This window comes from Lepisma saccharinum, chromosome 1 (assembly GCF_977018435.1).
Source record: "Lepisma saccharinum chromosome 1, izLepSacc3.1, whole genome shotgun sequence".
In the NCBI taxonomy this organism is placed as follows: domain Eukaryota; kingdom Metazoa; phylum Arthropoda; class Insecta; order Zygentoma; family Lepismatidae; genus Lepisma; species Lepisma saccharinum.
The window spans coordinates 202,115,631-202,135,663 of NC_139229.1; the positions used below are offsets into that span (position 1 = coordinate 202,115,631).

The 20,033-nt window shown below is 36.8% G+C and overlaps 1 protein-coding gene across 1 annotated transcript; it reads left to right on the plus strand.

Moving 5' to 3' along the window:
* Nucleotides 1-238: 238 nt before the first annotated feature.
* LOC145978298 (uncharacterized) lies at nt 239-18,606 on the plus strand. Its single transcript, XM_083110837.1, has 3 exons — nt 239-377; nt 16,544-16,688; nt 18,311-18,606. Exons 1-3 carry the CDS (start codon nt 375-377, stop codon nt 18,472-18,474), a joined length of 312 nt encoding a protein of 103 aa, XP_082966963.1. The 5' UTR covers nt 239-374; the 3' UTR covers nt 18,475-18,606.
* Nucleotides 18,607-20,033: the final 1,427 nt, after the last annotated feature.

Consider the following 20,033-nt stretch of genomic DNA (forward strand, 5'->3'; position numbering starts at 1 on the left):
ATGATAATAATAAGAAACAGATGAAGTTCTTCACTCTAGACCGTGATATTTTAGTCACAGAACGAATATATAATATTATTTTATAAGTGAACAAATAGTAATACGAACTATGCCAAACAAGGTGCATATCTATCTGGCTTTACGGAATATTATAGCTTCATAATAACGCATGGACAAAATTTTCTGTATCGCTAGATTTATTACGATGCATTATAATTATTAAAGAAATTTTAAGACGTTGAAAAAATTAGAGGCCTGAATATTCTTGCACTGAATAATTATAATTTGAATTGGGCATTTTTTTAAATATAAAAGCTAAGGGAAAATAGGAGTCTGCAGTTACTTGTCCACAGGTAGTAATCAAGTCTACAGAAATGGTAAGTAGAAATTCTTCTACTGTCAGTGAAAATATTAGAAATATTGAATTGCTTGTAGGTTTGTCCGAGGTGCAGAAATGTTCTAGATCACTTCTGTACTCTGTACCCGACGTTTCGAGGAATAGATTTAGAACGTGTTTATTTAATTCCTGTGTGACGGATATGTGGATTACGTTAAAGATAGACGATCATTGCTGACTGACATAGGCTTCGAAAGCCACAATGAATAAAATGAGTTGCTTTCTTAATATGAGATTGTCATAGATTGCAGATGTTGAAGATCACCATGGTCGGTATATGCAACAGATAGTTGTAAATTTTTCACGATTTCTGTGTTCGTTCAATATTCTACAATAAAAATACTTTGATAGGTATGCTGGTTGCCCAATTGAAGACAATTGTATTTGTGATTTAACGTTTCGCGATTGTAGCAAATTGCAAAAATTTGGATTTTGTTTGTTTGTTTTGTTAATGTATCTATAGCGGGATTTCATTTTCAGTTACGTAGGGGAATGTTGATATGGAGTATGATATGGAGCAGATTGGAACGTTATGTTTATAATGGGAATTAGAGACAGATAATATAACACAATTACCGGTACTTATTTCAATAAAAGATATTAAAAAAATTATATTTTGGCAAAAGGAATGTTTATTTTAAACTTCTATTCCGGATAATACTTGTTTAGCATATTCTTTGTTAAAATGATGGGTTACGGGAGATGATTTTTTTTTAGAGGGGTGTGGTCCCATGGAAATATTTCAAAACTCGAGAAAATATTTTGAAGTTTACTTTCTACCCAGAAATGTACGACATGGCAATAGTTTGTGAAATGAAATGAAACCAAATCTCTGCGCAAGTAGAGTCTCGAGAGGTCTCGACCAATAATCACGTGAGAGTGAACGGAATTGCATGGAGGGGAAAATAGACTACCGCTACCAGTATTTTAAATCAACGTGTACTGATTCGCTCCGCCCATTCGCTTTCAACCCTTCTCTAACATTAACTGTAACTTTGCTCCAGAGATACCCGAGATAGGGTATAGACATTACTCAAGCCCATAAAGCACGTAAAGTTTTACTTATGAAAAACTCTCACCGGTATGGGTTGATAATAAGATAAAATTCCCTTGCATACAGGACAATGTTTCGTAGGCACATTTAGGAGATCTGTGGGTACACCCACACATTCTCGATCGAGGTCATTTTGGAGGTGATGTGATCAGCACCACACTCCAGCCGAATTTACCTTCCTCCCAGGTATTGATTTGATTTGAGGCTGGGTGAGCCCCAGAGCAAGTTTATGCGGGGACAAGGCGGGGAAAATTACCACATTACATCGCCGACCTTGAAAATCGAACCGAGCTGTTCTGCGTGGCAGTTAGACGCATTGCGGTGTAGACCATCACGGCTCTTCCGATTGATGAAAAATTCTAAAATATTTTCAAACATATTCTTCATATAAATCACAATGTTTATCATTGTGTACAAATTGATAAGTAAGTAAGAAACTAAAAACGTTAAGACTTTTTCCAATTAATTTACTTGCAACATCACATTCACAGTTGAAGTTTGTGGTTGCAAAGTGAGGCAACCGACAGTTATTTCTCCTAAAAGCAAGTGGACAAATTCACACCACTATGTTTAAATGTTTAAACTTGACGTAAGGGTTTTATGTAAGGGGATTTCATCACATTCACTGAAGGGTGCAAAATGGCCTGATGTACCGACGGACTCAAAAAATTTAAATCAATCAATCTTATTTATACCACATACGAAAGTAGGCTGTGGAAAGGGGGGCAGTGTCCCGGGGCACCCGGGGTAACTTGAGTCCCGAATGTGCTGAAGCATGTAATGAATTTTCCTGACTTACGTTTTTGTTCCACTGGGCCGTTGCAGGCAGAGACCCAAAGTTGGTGTTCCGTATAGATGTACGTCTTCAGAGATTATGCCACGATTTCCCACTATCCTAAGCAAGGAATACAGGTGGGGTGAATTATGCAAGGTTTAACACAATTAAGCTAATATTAAAACGCTCGCTGGTAAATCTGTGTACATTCATGAAAGAACGCAGCAACTTGCATCTCAAGCCGCAAGCGTACGCAGGATCTTTTTTCGGTGGGGCTGGTATTGTATAAGTGCATATTACATACCTACGTTGGTGAAAAGCTGTCAAATATTTCATAATTACTACTTTTAACCTTTGTTCTAAAAGTTGTTCAAAGACAAAAATGGTAATCTGGAGTCATTTTAGGGGGTTAAAATTTAGTAATTCAGTTCTTTACTCCTATCTTTTCAAATTTTGGTTTAAAATTTCAAGAGGATCTGTAGCCCATCAGCATCCCCTGCATACGCCAGTGATTCAAACTTATGAAGTACATTGCGCTATTCATAATTTAAACAGGAAGATCAGACGATGCCATACTCTTAAAGAGAAGTTTAGAGATATTTTGAAAGTCTTGTCATGATAAATATATATATATATATATATAAAATGAAGCACCATTTTGACGAACTCTGGTTCTGACCAAAGTCTTAATAACCGAGAGAGCTAGTTCACAGTATCAATATTTTATCCGATGGTAAACAAAATTTCCTCACAACAGGGCAATTCCTTTAAACGCATGAAAGCAGTTGTAGACACATACAAAGTGATGCAACCTTCTTCTTGTGAAGTTCTACAGACACTGAACTTGAAAGAAATGTAAAAACATTTCAAACTCTTAATTCATTCACAAATATTATCAGCTAGTTCTTTCAAGTACAAGATGATGGACGTGAATTACGTGAAAAGCATGTTGATCTCCTTATGATACAACATAGTTCATTGAGTCCCGTGTTCGATACCCGGTGGAGGAACAAGTGGTTAGGATCCCTCATTAAACTGTAGGTCCAGTCTCGGTTATCCTTAATATGTATAACATGGACTTTAAACCAAAACTCAGACCAAACTAAAGATATAGTTCATTTGCTTCGTTATACTGAAGAATACTCTGCCTCTTTCATGTCCTTTGCTGCCAAAATGTATTTATTGGGGGAGTCCAAGGGGTCCGGACCCCCGTCCCCCCTCCCCATAGACTTACCAAATACTAAAATTAAATAATGAAAAATATATTCGTTTAGTCTTTGTTGTATAATTTCCTCTGAACTTATAGGAAGACAAGGATTATATAAGAATCATACGGCTTTGAAGAACAAAAACGACTTACCAAGTACTAAAATTCGATGGTTAATAATTTCCTCTGAACTTTTTAGAAGGCAAGGATTATATTGGGATCAAACGGCTTTGAATGACATTGCAAAGAAGATTTATGTACACTACTACTCAAAATAATATACATAAAATATTACTACATGTAACATCCTTCTTGTAATTCGATAAATATTCAATTATTAATCTATTTGACATTAATTTCATTGCCAGGTCACTTGTTTTTATGTAAATTATTCCGATCTTAACTACAGGTAAGCTACGTAATGAATATGCGCTGTTATATCTCTATTCTTATACAGTCTTTTTACCTATTCGTGTAACAATAATATAATATCAATTTATGTATTGTAATTAGTATTAATTAGATTTAATATAATAATTTTAAATTAAATATTATTCTTATTACTACTATTATACTATTATTATTATTATTATTATTCTTCCTGAGACACTTGGTTCGGACCCCCCACGAAACATATTTGTAGATACGTGCCTGCTTTCTGCCGCTTTCACATTAGCAAAAGCAGACAGATGGTTTTCTGAATTGAAAATTATATAAACCTATTTAAAAGTTTTGTTATTTAGAGTCACCTTTCTGCCACGTTTGGCTAATTGCGAAGCGAAGATGAGAATGAGTGATGATATGATGGGATTGATGAAGGGACATTCACTAAGAACACCCATGTCCAGACCAAAATTTGAATCCGGGATCCCTGGCGTAAGGCGTAGCACGTTGTGCTAACAACTTCGACTATTTGCTCAGTTCCATGAGACAAACGCTTTAGTGGTATGACTTTACTTTCATCTGAAAATCACAGAGCCAAATGATCAATTTTATGAAAGTAATCGAAGCTTGTGCAAGCAAAATGTCACTGTAATCAAGGGGTCCCGGTTCGGTACCCGATGGAGGCACATTGCACAGTGGTTTGGATCCTATCTTAAGGAGTAGGTCCAGTTCCGAGTAGCCTATATGTGCATAAACGGGCTAAAAACAATAATTCAATTCAATTGAATGCTTGTGCAGACAGACAATCAAAGTATTAAATCTTCAAGAATTTTAATCAAGAATCATCTGCTCGAATTCCATTTTCAATACGATTCTCTCTTATTGCAGTAGGTAAACTGTTCATGTTAGTCCCCCCACACCAGTTTAGATAAGTAATCGCCACTTCTTTGTGCATACATTTTTAAACAACAAAAACAACATGTAACAAACGCAAGTGAACGAACACCGCAGTATTACGTTCTCATCAATATCATAAGAAATAATGGAACACGTAAAATACAGAGAATCACATGACTCTGTATTAAACTACACATCATCTTAATTATTGACTCTAAAGGCACGAAACAAAAACCATTCCATGGAGGAAATCATTGTCTAAGAATTTGGTCTAGTGACTTTAAGACGTAACTTACGTAGTTTCTTACATATTTGCTGTTCTTCGTAAGTGTCCCTTCATCAATTTCATCATGCTGTCCAACTTGTCCAAATTTCTGTTGCCAAGTTCAAAACACAATGTTCATCTAACCCACGTAAAACTTTCTTGTGAACACTTTAATTAATACGTTTAAAATATCAGAATATGCCACGAAAACGTAAGTGGAAAACAGCCTGCTGTTGCCTCGGCTCGGTAAGGTTGGTCAGTTGCAGAAGTATGTCCTTCTTTAATCCACAAGGCTGCATACTTTTTGGCAGGGAAATCTTTGATGACTGGGATCGTTAATGGACACGAATGATTTGTGAATTGGGTTTGTAACACAGTTACGAAATAGTGTACTATATGCTTTCAATTTCGTTTATATGAGGGGGATAAAAACATGCCTGGCAGGGATAAACTATTTTCTTTTATTTTGTCGGTGATAATTGTGTGTGTGTGTGGGGGGGGGCTCCGGCATCCCACTCGTTAATTTGCACAGTGACTGAAGTAGTACAGTGACTGAACTAGTGCAGTGACCCTCCATACAAAACCGTCACTGGCGTACGCACAGTGAGGTTGATGGGGCTACAGCCCTCTCCGAAATTTTGAGAAAAATCAACATTTCCGAATAAATGCGGTGAAGAACTCAAGGAAAAAACAAAGTGGCAAGTGAAAACCCCCCGTCAAATGACGCTGATTGCCATTTTTGACAGTGAAATGTTTTAAAATTATGAAATATCTTGTCGAGTATTTCACTCCCTCCAAGTAAAGCAATTCCAGACCCTCCCGAAAAAAAAATCCTCCATACGCCAGTGAAAACTGTCCCTGTTAGTGTAGGTGCTTACGTCATTAGTGACCTGAACCATATTTGGCTCCAAAGTTTATGAATTTCAATTTAAATATAATTGCAAAAAGAAAATATTGTTGCAATTATAGTTAGGAAAGCGACTTGTCCTGGTATGCCAATTGTGAAACCGGGCAGGTGAATCCGACCTACTTGACTGGTGTTATGAATTCTTCTGATCCACTGCTGTTGAAAGAACAGACTACCGAATGGAGCAAATCTAGCACAAAACAGAAAACATATAACAAAATATGCTTACCTCAACGAAATGCAACTCCGGAAGGACGAATGCTTGTAATAGTTCTAGTCATGGTGAGGAGTGAATGAACTTCCACATGGCAATGCAACATGGAGAGTGTGGTAGGACGGAAGTTTAAAAAGCAGTGCTCCTCAGCACTCCGTGGCAGATACAAGCCTCTCTTCAAATTTCCCGAGGGGGTTGGTTCGCCAGTGTTGCATAAGTGTGAATCTTGCAAGATAAAAAAGAGACACGGAATGGAACCAATCAATGTGCAGTTTGGAGTTTGAGTGTATTTTGTGGTTTTTATGGCCAGGAGTTTGAACTAGGAATATGCAAATACGATTTCTATTTATGCAATGGTGAGTACTGTATTATTATTTTTGTATTTTTAATGTTTTAATTTGCATTTTTGTTACTTTTGTGTAATTGCAACAGAGGACGGAATGGTGATTAGATGAACTGGTGATGGGACACTCCAAAAGAAAGAAATATCTCTGTTCAGGTAGGGTCTCGAAGCTCTGTAGGAAGACCTTGAGTGTACCACTAAACACACTCGGGTACAGCAATGGCTTTATTATTTATTATTATTATCATCATCATCATCATCGGAATGTAATATTAGAAGTGAAATCGCGGTATCTACCGGCGTGGAGGCCGCCTTTATGGCAATGACCCTCTGTTGCCGCGTTTACCTGCCAAGGAACTCGCGGTCAAATTGCCAATCTTCGGGAAGAGCCGACAACGTTAAAATTCCCCCTCCCCAAAGCAGCCATTAGGGAAACAGGATTTTGTCAAAATAACCGTTCTGGGCTGTGATTGCACACTGGTTCCTAGCTTGACTCAGCTAGCAGTAGATGTCCGTAAGGTTGAAGGCAGGCACATTTCCCTCAAGATGGCGCTGCTCGCTCCAAGCACTGCTGAATATTTGTGACGAGCGGCAGCTTTCAGACCGGAGTGACACAGGAGTTTCACACCGAAGTGACAAGCGACAAGGTCCCTTTCAGTCTGTTTAAAAAATAAGAAAAAAGTATTCACTACGCATGCGCGACCAACAGGCCGAGGCGACACGATGAGGAAACTGGTCAGCGAGTTGTGTTAGAAAGAGAACACTGCAATGGTGTTGATAAAAATGTAAATGTTCTGCTTCTTTCCATAACTCCACAATGAAGTTGAACTTTGCATCGAATATATTCAAGCAACGCGTCCAGCAACGGACCCAGAAATAAAATAGTGGGGAATCAGATAAAGGAGTGAAGTATTTTCTGGAGGGGGGCAGTCACAATTAATATATATCCCAAAACACATCACACAAAAATCTGCACATGGGTTTAAAGAGCATTTATTTATCTAGTTTTTAGTATTTGGTAGGGTGGGGAGTGGACAGGTTGACTCACCATCCGCAAGCGCGTGCACACATAGCATACAATCTTCATGTTCCAGCTCACTATATATATATAGTGGAAATGATGTTGATGCAATATTAATGATAGGCGTTTCTAAAAGAAAACATTGCGATATTGGTACATAATCACACGTTAGTACATATTTATCTATATTTCCATAACGAGACCATTTATTAGTTTATATTTATATTCTGGCAAGTAAACATTTGTTTGAATGGGCAAAAAAAAAAGTAAGTGTCCCTACATCACTTCCATCAACTCACGTTACGAGGTCAGTGGCGGATAAAAGACGTTCACTCGGAGGGGGCGGATGTCTATATGACGTCCCCTCCCCAACTTTTGGCGTCCAACACCCACCTCCCTCTCACACCCACCTATCAACGGTCCTGTCATAAAATGCTGCCACGTTTATTGTGCACACACCACTCATATTAAATTTCGTGAACCACAAAACAGTACCTATGTTACTTCAAATTATATTACCAGAAATACATTTCTCATAAAGCAAAATAAATTTGATATTTAAGTTCAACAGACGTGACTTGAGTTAGAATTTTTCATTTAAGTACACTTTATGTACAGATAGACTAATCGGGACTGAACCTACAGTTGAAAGTATGATCCGTAAAACTAACCCCTATATTTCTCCACCTTGTATCGAAGCCGTGACCCGTTGTTTACAAAGCAACGAACAAAAAGTGAGTTCCCCCATACAAAATGCTTTCACTTCAAATCCTCAGGATTCAAACTATTTTTCAAATGTCGCTATAAGTGACACGTATAGGGCTTTCAAACTGTGTATGTATATTATGATATCTATTGACAGAATCACAACTTTGTGACCGAGTGATGATGATATCTTACTCTCCTGTAAAGAAAACAGATTCGAAACACTACATCATAGGAAAATTTCGGAGCGAATGCAGAGAAGTTCGTTTAAAATCATACTGAACTAAAGCTTGAACCAAAGTTAAAACCGAATGGTATTTGTAGGAAAACGGAGCGAATTGTCCCCTCTGGATGCTGTTTCTTCTCTCTTCCCTGTTTGAAAATTATTTAGTGCTTGGAGCATTTCCCTCCAAAACACTGTTTCAGTTTGAAGTTATATGTTCTTGCAACGCTCTGTGTTAGTTTTGTAATCATCAGTATTTCTATATAATAATTCAATCCGTGAAGGCACATAGTGGTTCGGATCACTTTAAACTGTAGGTTCAGTCCTGATTAGCCTGTCTGTGCACAAAGTGAGCTTTGTTATTTGATTAAACACAAACTCAAGCAACAGATAGCACTATGAACCAATACCGATACCGATGCCGCTACTCTTACCGATTCCAACCGATACCGATATTTGAAAGTTGTAATACAGTAAAACCTCATTAATCCGGACTAATGGGGGGATAAGTTGACCGGTTTAACGAAAGTCCGCATTAATTGAAATAACCTAAAAGAACAGTAGAAAGTGCATTAAAACTCCGTTTATAGCAACAAAACACGTTTATTATGGTGTATTTAAAGGGCATAGGCCTAAATACTAAATACACTATACAGTACATTACAAAGTCTGCGGGAAAGAGAATTTCATCAGTGGTTGACTGCCTTTTATTTGGGAAGTTCTCTTTTTGACTTATCTATAGCCACATTTAAAACCTTGAATTCTGCTTTCATTTTCTTTTTTTTCTTTTTCTTTGCCTTTTGCCTTTTGCCTGTCCGGATTAAGCGATGTCCGGCATATCGTTATTCGGATTAACTAGGTTTTACGGTATTTAAAGTTTGTTCAAAATATTAATCAATATTAGTGTGTAAATATTCTTCTCCAATTGCATGCATCAATTTACCAAGAAATTTACTTTAGAATATTCAAGAATTAAATTAAGGATATGAAAATAGATGTTATGTAATCACAAAATACAGTTTTTCGTGGAAAATTGGCACAGAAGAAAAATAAAGTTTGTTTGAATCTTGCATAATTTCCAGATTTCGCGAAATTATCCCGCAGCATATTTGTGGACCCCATGAAAGACCAACGTGACGAAAAAGTATCGGCTGGTATCGTTAGATGAATTTCAACCGATACTTTTCGATTCCGATACCGATATTTATAGGACACACACAGTATATGAATTACGCAAATTATGTATTAATAACTGAAAAATATTAAATAAGGCATTTCGAAGGAAGACAATCGCACACCCCGCACCCCCAAGATCCTCAAGTTAGGGTTGTCACCCCCGTAACACTTTAACCCCCTCTGTAGATCGATAGTAATGTCTCGCTCCAACCACATAGGAGATACGCAAATGACTGGTGGGTGCAACATATGAAAAATTCCCACAAGAAGAAAATGAAAATGTTCACTGGCCCCTCTCTCCAATCTACTGCGGCCTTAGCAAGTGCCATAATATACCAAAATGCATTTATGCAAATTTATCAATAACTAAGAAAAGAAAATAAGGCACTTGAGAATTCGATAGTCTCCTGAGTCCCCTACAAGATCCTCCCATTTAACCCGCCCTTGCAAGCTACTAAGATTGGTAGTTGTAGTTCACGTAAATAATTTTCGCCACCAAGTTTCAGCGTCCAGGGCACATGCCACCTGCTGCCCTCCCACCTACGATCTTTCCACAGTGAAATCATATGAAAAAATGAAAAAGTGAGGAGGCTGAAGTAATGGTGGGAATAATCTGGAATGAGAGTCATATTTAATATAGACCGAAATACTATACAAAATGCCCATTTGAGAACAAATAGTATGTATTTGTCTATTATTATTTACTGGTGGGGGGGAAAGAGTCAAGACTGGGATGGTTGTTAGCCCATCATTCCCATCCCCCACAGCTCACCGTTGTTGTCACTGCTTTGCCATGCGTGATGAAAAATACCCTAATATATTTTTAAAATTTGTCCCAACTGTGTAAACATCTGAAAAGCAAAATAAGGTTATCACTCACCGCCTCCTATCTTTCGTCGTCTCCTATTTTTGTCACCTCTTATCTTTATTTGCTTTCACCGTTCAGTTTCCATTGTAGTCCCTCCTGCTCCTCCAAAACTACCGCCCTATGGAGCGTCGCAAAATGCCATAATAGTTACTTTATTTCATTTCAACCGTGGAAATTATTTATCAAAATCTGTAAAATGAAATATAAGGTCCTTTTAGGTTCTGTGTCCGCCAGATCCCAAAAGCCAATGTAACATCCACCCAAAAGAAAATGAAGCACCCCTCACCCATGTTCATGTCATAATCCACGTAAAGTATTTAATTAGGACAGTGTTTCCGGATATATATATTTTTAGCTTTAATGAACACTTCACTTGAGTTATTCCTTTTCTACATCTAACATGTCACTATCGCATCAAATACTCTGTAGTGCAAAGTGGAAACTCGATGATCTGTTTTGCGTCTAGTATGAGCAAGGTTTACCATTAATCAGGGGATAAGAGATGAATTGCCACATCAAACTACATGGTATGGATATAAAGATAACTCTTAACATATTTAACGTCATAAGATGAATTATCATTTATAATCTGCTTAAATTTATATGAAATAACAATGTTCGAGTTCTGTTAAGAGCAAATACACTGCATATTTGGAAATACAATAGATAATTATATGAATTTAAGTAAAGACACGTATTGACTTTTACTATTTATTTCTTATTCTCATTTATTGTAACATGTATATGAACAAAATGAACAATTGTTATCCACTAAGAAAACTTAATATTTTGTAGAAAGAAAATAATTAATAGTAGCCTATTTATTGAACCACAGCTTACACAGTACATTTTTATGACGAAATAAGAAATCTTAAGTTCTCAGACAATCACGTGAATGGTAAGCCATGTTACTCTTTTTGCTCTGTTTTTTGATTACTCATTGAAAAAGAATATCAGAAGTAGAACGCTTGTATCGTTTTCAAATTAATGTTTATTTACAAGACAAATATATGCTAAAACAAACTTTAGTATGAAGATATTGAAGGAAGTTTTTGTTTCTGAATACTGGACCTTGCAAATTTATCATTTATCTATTATTTCATCATTTGGAATTTGTGCAAGAATGTCACTCCCACTACACAAAACAAGCAAACTTGACAATCATGAATCCCCCAAACTGGAACGCAACCTACTTTTAAAAACCTATAATCGAATATCACCCCAAGACCGTGGATTCATTACCTCCCCAAAATCGTTCATCATATCCCCCCCCCCCGATAGTTTTAATTCTTGTTTGTTTGAATACAATACCATGTTAAAATGTCCATATATTTTTAATAGTTCAGTATTCGAAATTATGGAAAGCTGGCACATTGATTGGTTATGGGTAATAAGTAAAATTATATAAATATGCCTTTAAACAGTGCGAATGGAGAATAGATTTATGAGATTTATATAACACACAATTTGAGTATTTAGCAGAAATTGTTACACAACTTAAGATAGAAAGTTCAACCTGGGCAAACCAAATAACATGCTGCAGCCGTGTGACCGATTCAATTATTGTTTCATGGGACATTACAGAACCTTGGCTATTAATTCCTTCCCAAGCTAATTGCGAGAATTTAATACGGTTCCTCCTTCAAAGAATTCGCTCCCTCTGCTTGGGATAAATATAATTATTTTAGTAATTCATAGCAATAATTACGTGTATTCTATCTTCAGTGCAAATGCCACTTGTTATAGTAAAATTGTCCTGCGACAAGGTGTTAGAAATGCGAAGGAATTTGATATTATTTTTTTTCTGTTTTATCGGGTAACGTGCAAGGTGTTACTGTACAATATGTAGTACACTTAGTACAATTATTACAGCATAAAGGAAATTAATACTACAATAATACGACAAATAGAAGTGCATCATCCAAATGATGCACCTGCTTTAAATTGAGCAGAATACTAACATTATAAGCAATATATTGTATGAAGTGATGTTATGAATCAACACCGAGAAAGTAGTTCATGTCTTGTATTGCAGTATATATATATATAGTATATATATATATAGTATAAAACTTTACTAAATTCGAAACACGCATTATCGTAATACAATATTGCGAGCGAACCGAGAAAGAAAATTTTTGTATCCATTTCTTTGAAGTCTTTCAAGAAAATTAATTCAATTGGATGTCAATACTTTCTTATAACCCTGCGATATTTACTCTTCCCTAGCTCCTCCTTTCGCACGTTCGGCGCCAAAAACGTGTGGAAACCATACCGCTAAATATAATCCCGTAATTATAATATTCGAACTTTCCCCCACTACAGAAATCCATCGACAATCTAAGATTTAATTAACACTTTAGCTCCCCCCCTTAAATTTAATACTCACCAAAATTTCCGTGCCAATTTAGACTTATTGCTTATGTTGAAGAGTGGATGTTGCCTTCTCCAAAACAAATAATTCTTAGTCACCAGAATTTTCGCAACAGTTTAGAGTCTAGACAATAGTAATATACAAAAATTGGATACCCCCTCAATTTGACGCTCAATCCCCCCTAACTAAAATACCCTCTGTAATCTAAGATTTAACACTGATATTCAAGAAATGTATATTGCCCCCCCCCAGACGTTTAAGTCTCAATCCCCCCAGAATCTACGTGTCAATAGGTAAGTGTTGGATATCCCCTTATTATCCTTTACAATTCCCTTGGAAGTCCAGAAATTGCTATTATAAAGCAGCAATGGTAACTTGTGTCCAATGCTATATTGTTCACGTCAAATTTTCATCATAACCCCCCCCCTCCCAATTGGCTGTACGCAACGGGCGTCCACAAACTCACCTGTGAGTACCCCTGCCCCTAAGTACTTTCTTTTCTTCATCTAATGGATTAAATATGGTGCATTTAAGGTGTAACATTTTTATATATATTTTAGAAATGTATAAAAATGTTGAATTGAATGTTATTTGAAAGGGAACAGACGCCCCCAAAAAATCTCGATGGCGGAGTCTGCGCCGTAGTCCCCCTCGTGGGCACCCCTGACGCACATTGTATAGTTTGTCAACATGTCTAGTCGGTACTACTGGTTGTTTTGTTATAAATAGTGAAATAATTCGGATAATTCGTGTTACAATGCGAAACAGAACGGAGAAAATGGATAAAATATTTGTGGGATTATACAGGTTTGATGCTGAAAAAACTGGGTGAAACAAAAACCACGGTTCAATTTCTGACGTTCGTCTTCTTGGAAACCATGCCCCATCTGAAAATGAAGATCAACACTTTCCTACAGCACTAAGGAATATTTGGTTTCCACTTTCTGGTGATACTGGCAAAGAGAAACTGATAAACTAAACTATCAACCCTCCACCATTACGTTACTCGGTAGAGAGACACGAAAAAAATTTCAAGCAGCCATCAATTGAATATTTGCTCATTTGGTGATCCATCCTGAATGAATAAATGTTTCATTTCAATGGATTTGGATTTGAAGGAACAGTAAAAGACGTAACGACAGCATTTCTTCTCTCACACATCTGAGTGGCTGCAGTTTTTTTTTTTTTTTTTTTCCTTCGTGAGAAAGGTGTCTCGTTTGCTGCCTAAGCTATTTGATGTTAGCGACCTCTGAATTCCTTGGGAAATTGTTGAGATGCCTAGCTATAATATGAGAGTGGTAAAATTACTGGGAAATCCTTCGTGCAGATGAAGAAATGAAAGTTTGAAAAAACTGTGGCCTGTGGGATTGGTCAGTTCACTTCTGGAACTAAAACATTGTGAGGTTTGCCGTATTCTCATATTTTTATTTGTTGAGTTTTTGCTTAAGTCCGATTTTTGCACAGAAAGGGTAATCGGGACTGGATCTAGAATTTAAAGTGCGATATGAACCACTATGTACCTGTACCGGGTATCGTACCCGGGACTCGTTGATTACAAAGGTACGCCGTTAACACGTATGTACTCTCATTTCAATAACACGTTTGCATTAATAGGGATTATCTTCGCACTTGTTAGTGGTTCCATTTGTGATATAAATGTAAATACATGTTTCAAAAATATGCCTTCAAAAGTTATTTCGAAAATAAAAAATGGAAATTTAACTGTGATATTTCTGAAGGTCAGGGTATTTTTTGAGGGTGGGACACTCAAGCCTATAACATTGCTTAGTTACGAGTAGTTATATACACGTGTATGTCAAGGACATTTTTAGAGATGGTGTGCTCAAAACTACAAAGAAATAACAGCATTTCCTACTAAATAAATTTAGCCGACCTGACTGAGTTTTTCGCAAGTGTCTCTACCGTAGGCAAATACTGGGAAGGCACCTTGTACAGTACACACAACACTGACTTTTTCATATCACTTTCTTGTCCTTTTCTTCCATCATCCTCCACCCTTCCCGTCTCTGTTAACGTAATAACACAAATAAGTGGCAATATGTAAACTAAACAAAATCATGCTTTCTGCATTGTTGTTGTCTAAAAATAAAGTTTATGTCAATAGGATCCGAGCACTTCGAGTTCTGTCGGTCTTGGGGCTTCAACATGGTGCCAATCAGAGTTCGTTCCTGCCACGTATGAATCGGAACTTTGTCAGCGTCATTAGGCTCTTCAGCCTGAGTGGCAACAGACATGTTGCACCGGAAAATAACCATCTTAAATGCGATGAAACCTGTAAAACATCCACAGATATTTATTCTGGGGTGGTCCCTCTGATAAAACATCAATATTCTTAAAATTCTTCGAACGGACTCCGTAAAGCATTGTAATACTTCCAAAACTGAACCTGCTCTGAAACACAAGAAAAGTGCCTCATTAAGAAATCAATGTGCCTTTGTTAAGTTGTTAGGTTTAGTATGGCACAATATTTTCAATAATACCAATATAATAAACCAATAAAATTTGTTAGATGACAACGACTCCTTACCACAAGGAGAATATAATTATTCCTTAGATGTTTACTTGTTTAAAAGCTTTGATCCTTTGAAAGGTTTGTTAAGGAGTTGAGACAGTTAAATCTACTTTATGCACAGTAAGGCTAATCGGGACTAGATCTACTGTTTAAAGTGGGATCCGAACCGCTATGTGCCTCCACCGGGTATCGAACCCAGGACCCCTTATTTACAAGGCAACGACGCTACCACTGCGCCATCGCGGAGGCATCGTTTGCTAAGGAGGATTCTCAAAATCGGTCTTCACGAAATCGAGAAAGATAATGGGCGATTCGAAATCGTACAGTTTGTGAAGATAATTACTTCTAACACGTTGCGTGTTTTAGGTTGTCTCAATAGTATAGTAGAATAGTTATTTGCTGCGAATAATACTACTTGCCCCGAGATATGATAATCTACATAGGCATCACGCCAGCATTATACGTACTTATTTTAGCGTGTATTGCGCTCTGATTCGGGACCACTTGTAACTGTTTGCACATATGCGGTTTACCGCCGCACAAGCGGTCATTCTTCAATCTGGTCACAAACTACTCGAGCTGGAAGCATTGTTTTGACGCGACGGCGATACCCAACCCTGCCTGTTGATGACCTGCAAGGGGTGGAAAGGCCGCTCCCTCAAAATTTCGAGAAACATCGAAGTGCTCGGTTCCTACACTGACATCCACATTTTCGCACTCTTGAGTTAACTATGACGGTGCAGACTAAAGCAGGATGCAGGATAGAAGGAATTAGACGAAGGTTACGTTGAATGTACCCTCCCGACATTAACCAAGAAAGACTGAGGTAAAACAAAAGATAAAAATGTATCTTTCAATATCTGCGCACCCATGAAGCCTCTGCATATGATCTTCTAACGGTTAATCAGCATTGCTATATGATAGCATGCAATGTTGATTGGGCATTATCTATTGTCTAGTGCTTTAAACTTTGAACTCTCTCGAAATATAGTGTTAGAATAAGTATAGTTTAGAGCACTAGGGCTCGATAATGCATAATGTCCAATTAATTAAGCTTGCTTATGTAGAACCATTGCCACTAATATTCAGAACTAATAGCTAGTCTATATGTTCTAGAATTTTGAAAAAATGTGTTAGTACATATAATATTAATTTTATAAATTGCTGTCTCAATTTTTGTCTTCTGTTTCCTTGTTTCAGAAGAAACTTGTTCTACTGGTGTTATGTGTGGCGCTCCTGAAACCAAGCATATCTCTAACGAAGACCTGTACGGCGAGAGAATTCCGAGAGGCCGTCAAGGCTGCATGCAGTTCCGCAGGGCCTAAAGTTGATATAAATGAAATAGGTAAAAACCTATCTAGATTAGATATATACTACAACTTTGATCTAGGGCATATTACCTTTCTTTCCTCACCCTGGTCAATTAAACTTCCTACAAAAAGAAAGCTAAATGTCTTTTCAAATGCAATTTTATCCTCCATTCAGCTCTTTATGTCCTCTATGTTCCAAAATAGTGATACACTATTTTATATTATCCACCTGAAGCATAGGGTTTGCAATAAACTTGCCTATGTAAACTGAAAAGGCAATTCCTTGTGTAAATATTAACAGTCATATTTGTCGGCCATATTGAATATCTCAAATTAGCTGTGTCTTGCGTTCTTGCCATTTTGTCAGCTTTCTTGATCACGGAGCTCTCAAAATACATAGGATTTTATTTTAGTTATTCTTATCTCAGTCCACATGATTAATATTTGGGGGGATGGAAATATTTTCAAAGTATTCATTTTAAAGTTAAATATGAATGTTATGGCATTATAACTGATTCTACGAACGCGCAACTGTAGACAACACGATACATTGGATGCCCATGACGGCCGTTGACAACTATATGTCCGCCACTATTCTGGCTGCTTAGAGGGAGCTCAAATGCATAGGATTTGATACTAAATATGCTTATCTTGGTCCACCTAATACATTACTTTCGTCCATGTTCATTTATAGTGAAAAAATTATATATTAATAGGGCAGTTTAAGTTTTAATCGGTTCCATCGAATGCGGCGTTGTCAAAAATGTAGAAAGCGACATGTTGCACTCTCTCAATGTCCGTTAAAAAATTATAGGAATGTAAATTCAATATAAACATTGTGAAGTCGAAGGTTTGATGGGATCTTTTCGTAATCCGTGCAATTTTGAATGTTTAGAGGGACTCCAAATACATAGGATTTAAAACTAAATATGTTTATCTTAGTTCACTTGATACATTATGTTTCCTAAGTATATTAAGTCCAATTTAACATGTTCTTACTTTTCACACAAGCTTTCACCACATCATGTAGCTTCATCAGGAGATAAGACAAGAATAGTCAAGTTAAAACATGGGAAAGGTAAGGTAAGTTGGAGCTGAGGGTAAAGTAAGATGAAGCCATATAATGTGACGAAAGCTTGAGTAAAAAGTAAGTACATGTTAAATTAGACTTAATCTACTTAGGAAAATGATGGCATGTGGTGTAGCTACGGTGTAAACTATGCTTATCCAATATTATCTTTAGACCATTTCTTGGAAGACATATTTTTAATATTAATATTCAGTATAAGTTTAAGTAGGACCTTTTCGTAAATCCCGCGTGTGTACTTATCCCTGGTGATATATAACTTTAACGCTATATATTATGCACTGATGTTGACTCAATATCAAGACTTTGGGGTTACCTACCGAGGATCGAAATCCGCACCTTTCGCACTTGCGTTGAGACAATTAACCATTTTTCTGTTTCGTATTTATCACTTTACTTTGCTCACGTCAGTATGACAAATAAAACAGCCATGACCTAGAATTTGAATCATTATTCGGTTATTAATGTAACATCTTTGCTGTTATTGCTGGCCACTCTCCATTTGATTTTAGTTCACATTGTTGTTTCCATATTTGGAAATGTAATTAGTTTTTTTTTCCTTTTTTCTAGTGAAAGTATTTCCTGTGTGGGATCCCTTGCGGCCATTTCTCGAAATGGAGCAGAAATTGAAACAAGTCAAAAAAACAAATCCCCCTACAAACGCTGCCCAACTCTTCCACAGATGCTGTGTCGACGGATGCTCCCACGCGGACCTCGTTGGAGCCTGCTTATGAATATCTTCGTATCAACATACTCACACATTTACAAACAACTCAATTTTCTACCAAATATCGTCTACAATGCATCAATGTATTTAACACTTGACAATAAATTTTCAATCTAATGGTTGTGAGAATATGAAGAAATTATGCTATTTCTACTGAATTCAAGCTTCACAGGAAGAAGCACCTTGTCCCAGACATTTTTAACTTACTTTCTTTCTAAGAAATGAAAAATGCATGCAAAAAGTTTCAAAACACCGTCCAATCTATTTTGTTTCACAGTTTCACATAATAGTTAATTTTATCATAATTGAGACATAGGTATATAATTTCCCCTGGACTCTTTCTCACACAATTACACCAAGTGATTTCTTTTAAAGAGCACTTTTTTGGTAATAAAATAATTGTTATACACCAAAAAGCAACATCGATACACGTACAGTCACCATCAATAAAAATGGGACGCCTAGATCCACAAATGCTCGCTTCCCTGCAACTTTGTTGCCCAACTCTAGGGCGATAAGTGGATTTTAATAGCAAATTTTCAATGGTAACTTCTACAACAACCGCAGATTTAGGCAACACACATAGCGCCTTGCAGGGAAGAGATTATTTCAGGATCTAGGCGTCCTCTTCTTATTGCCGGTGACTGTACGTAAGTTCCAGAATTCATAACTCCAGATGTAATTTTTTCCAACAGATTAAAGTGCACACCAATGGCGTAGGCAGGATTTTTACTGGGGGGAGGGAATTGGAATTGGATATTATGTAGCTGCGTTCTAGGAGGGGGATGGGATACACTACAAAACAGTTCATAATTACCATTTCCAACCTTAGTTTTAAAAGTGGTTCAAAGGCAAAAATGATAATCGGGGGTTATATTAAGAAGGGGAGGTGCATTTACCACTCTGATTTTCACGAGTTCTTCACAACTGCCATTTGAACTCTATTTTCTAAAAAATTCGGGAGAAGGTGTAGCCCCATCAGCCCCACGGCGTATGCCAGTGGTGCTTACTAACGAATATCTATTTGATGTTAGAGTTGTTAAATTATATATATATAAAGGTATATATATAAATAAGAAATAAATTACGAACATGTATTTCGTTAAATTGGTGTTGACCTAATCTCATCACAAATGAAAACAATGGTGCTAAATATCTATAGAGGGGAAAAAATTACTTCGAATGAAAAATTCGATTATTCGAAGTTCAAGATAATGTATTTGTTTACTTGTTTAAGAGGTGTTTATTGTGCTTATTTATAAACGTACGCTACTTCCCAGGACATCATCCAGTATCATGTAACAGGCAATCATTTTTGTCTACACAAAAGAATCATATTAAAATGTAATGTCTTACAAGAGATAAACTAATCTATCAATAAAGGTAAACAATAACGTGTAATGTTCGATATTTTAATTAATTTTCTTGACTTTTCTATGTTTCTTAGGTTAATTAAACTGATGAAAAGGATAAATAAATACTAACAACACTACCATCGTAAGCGAATCCAACTCGCACGCTCAGAATTCGAACATATTGTTTGGCGGTGTGTCGCTAACCACTATA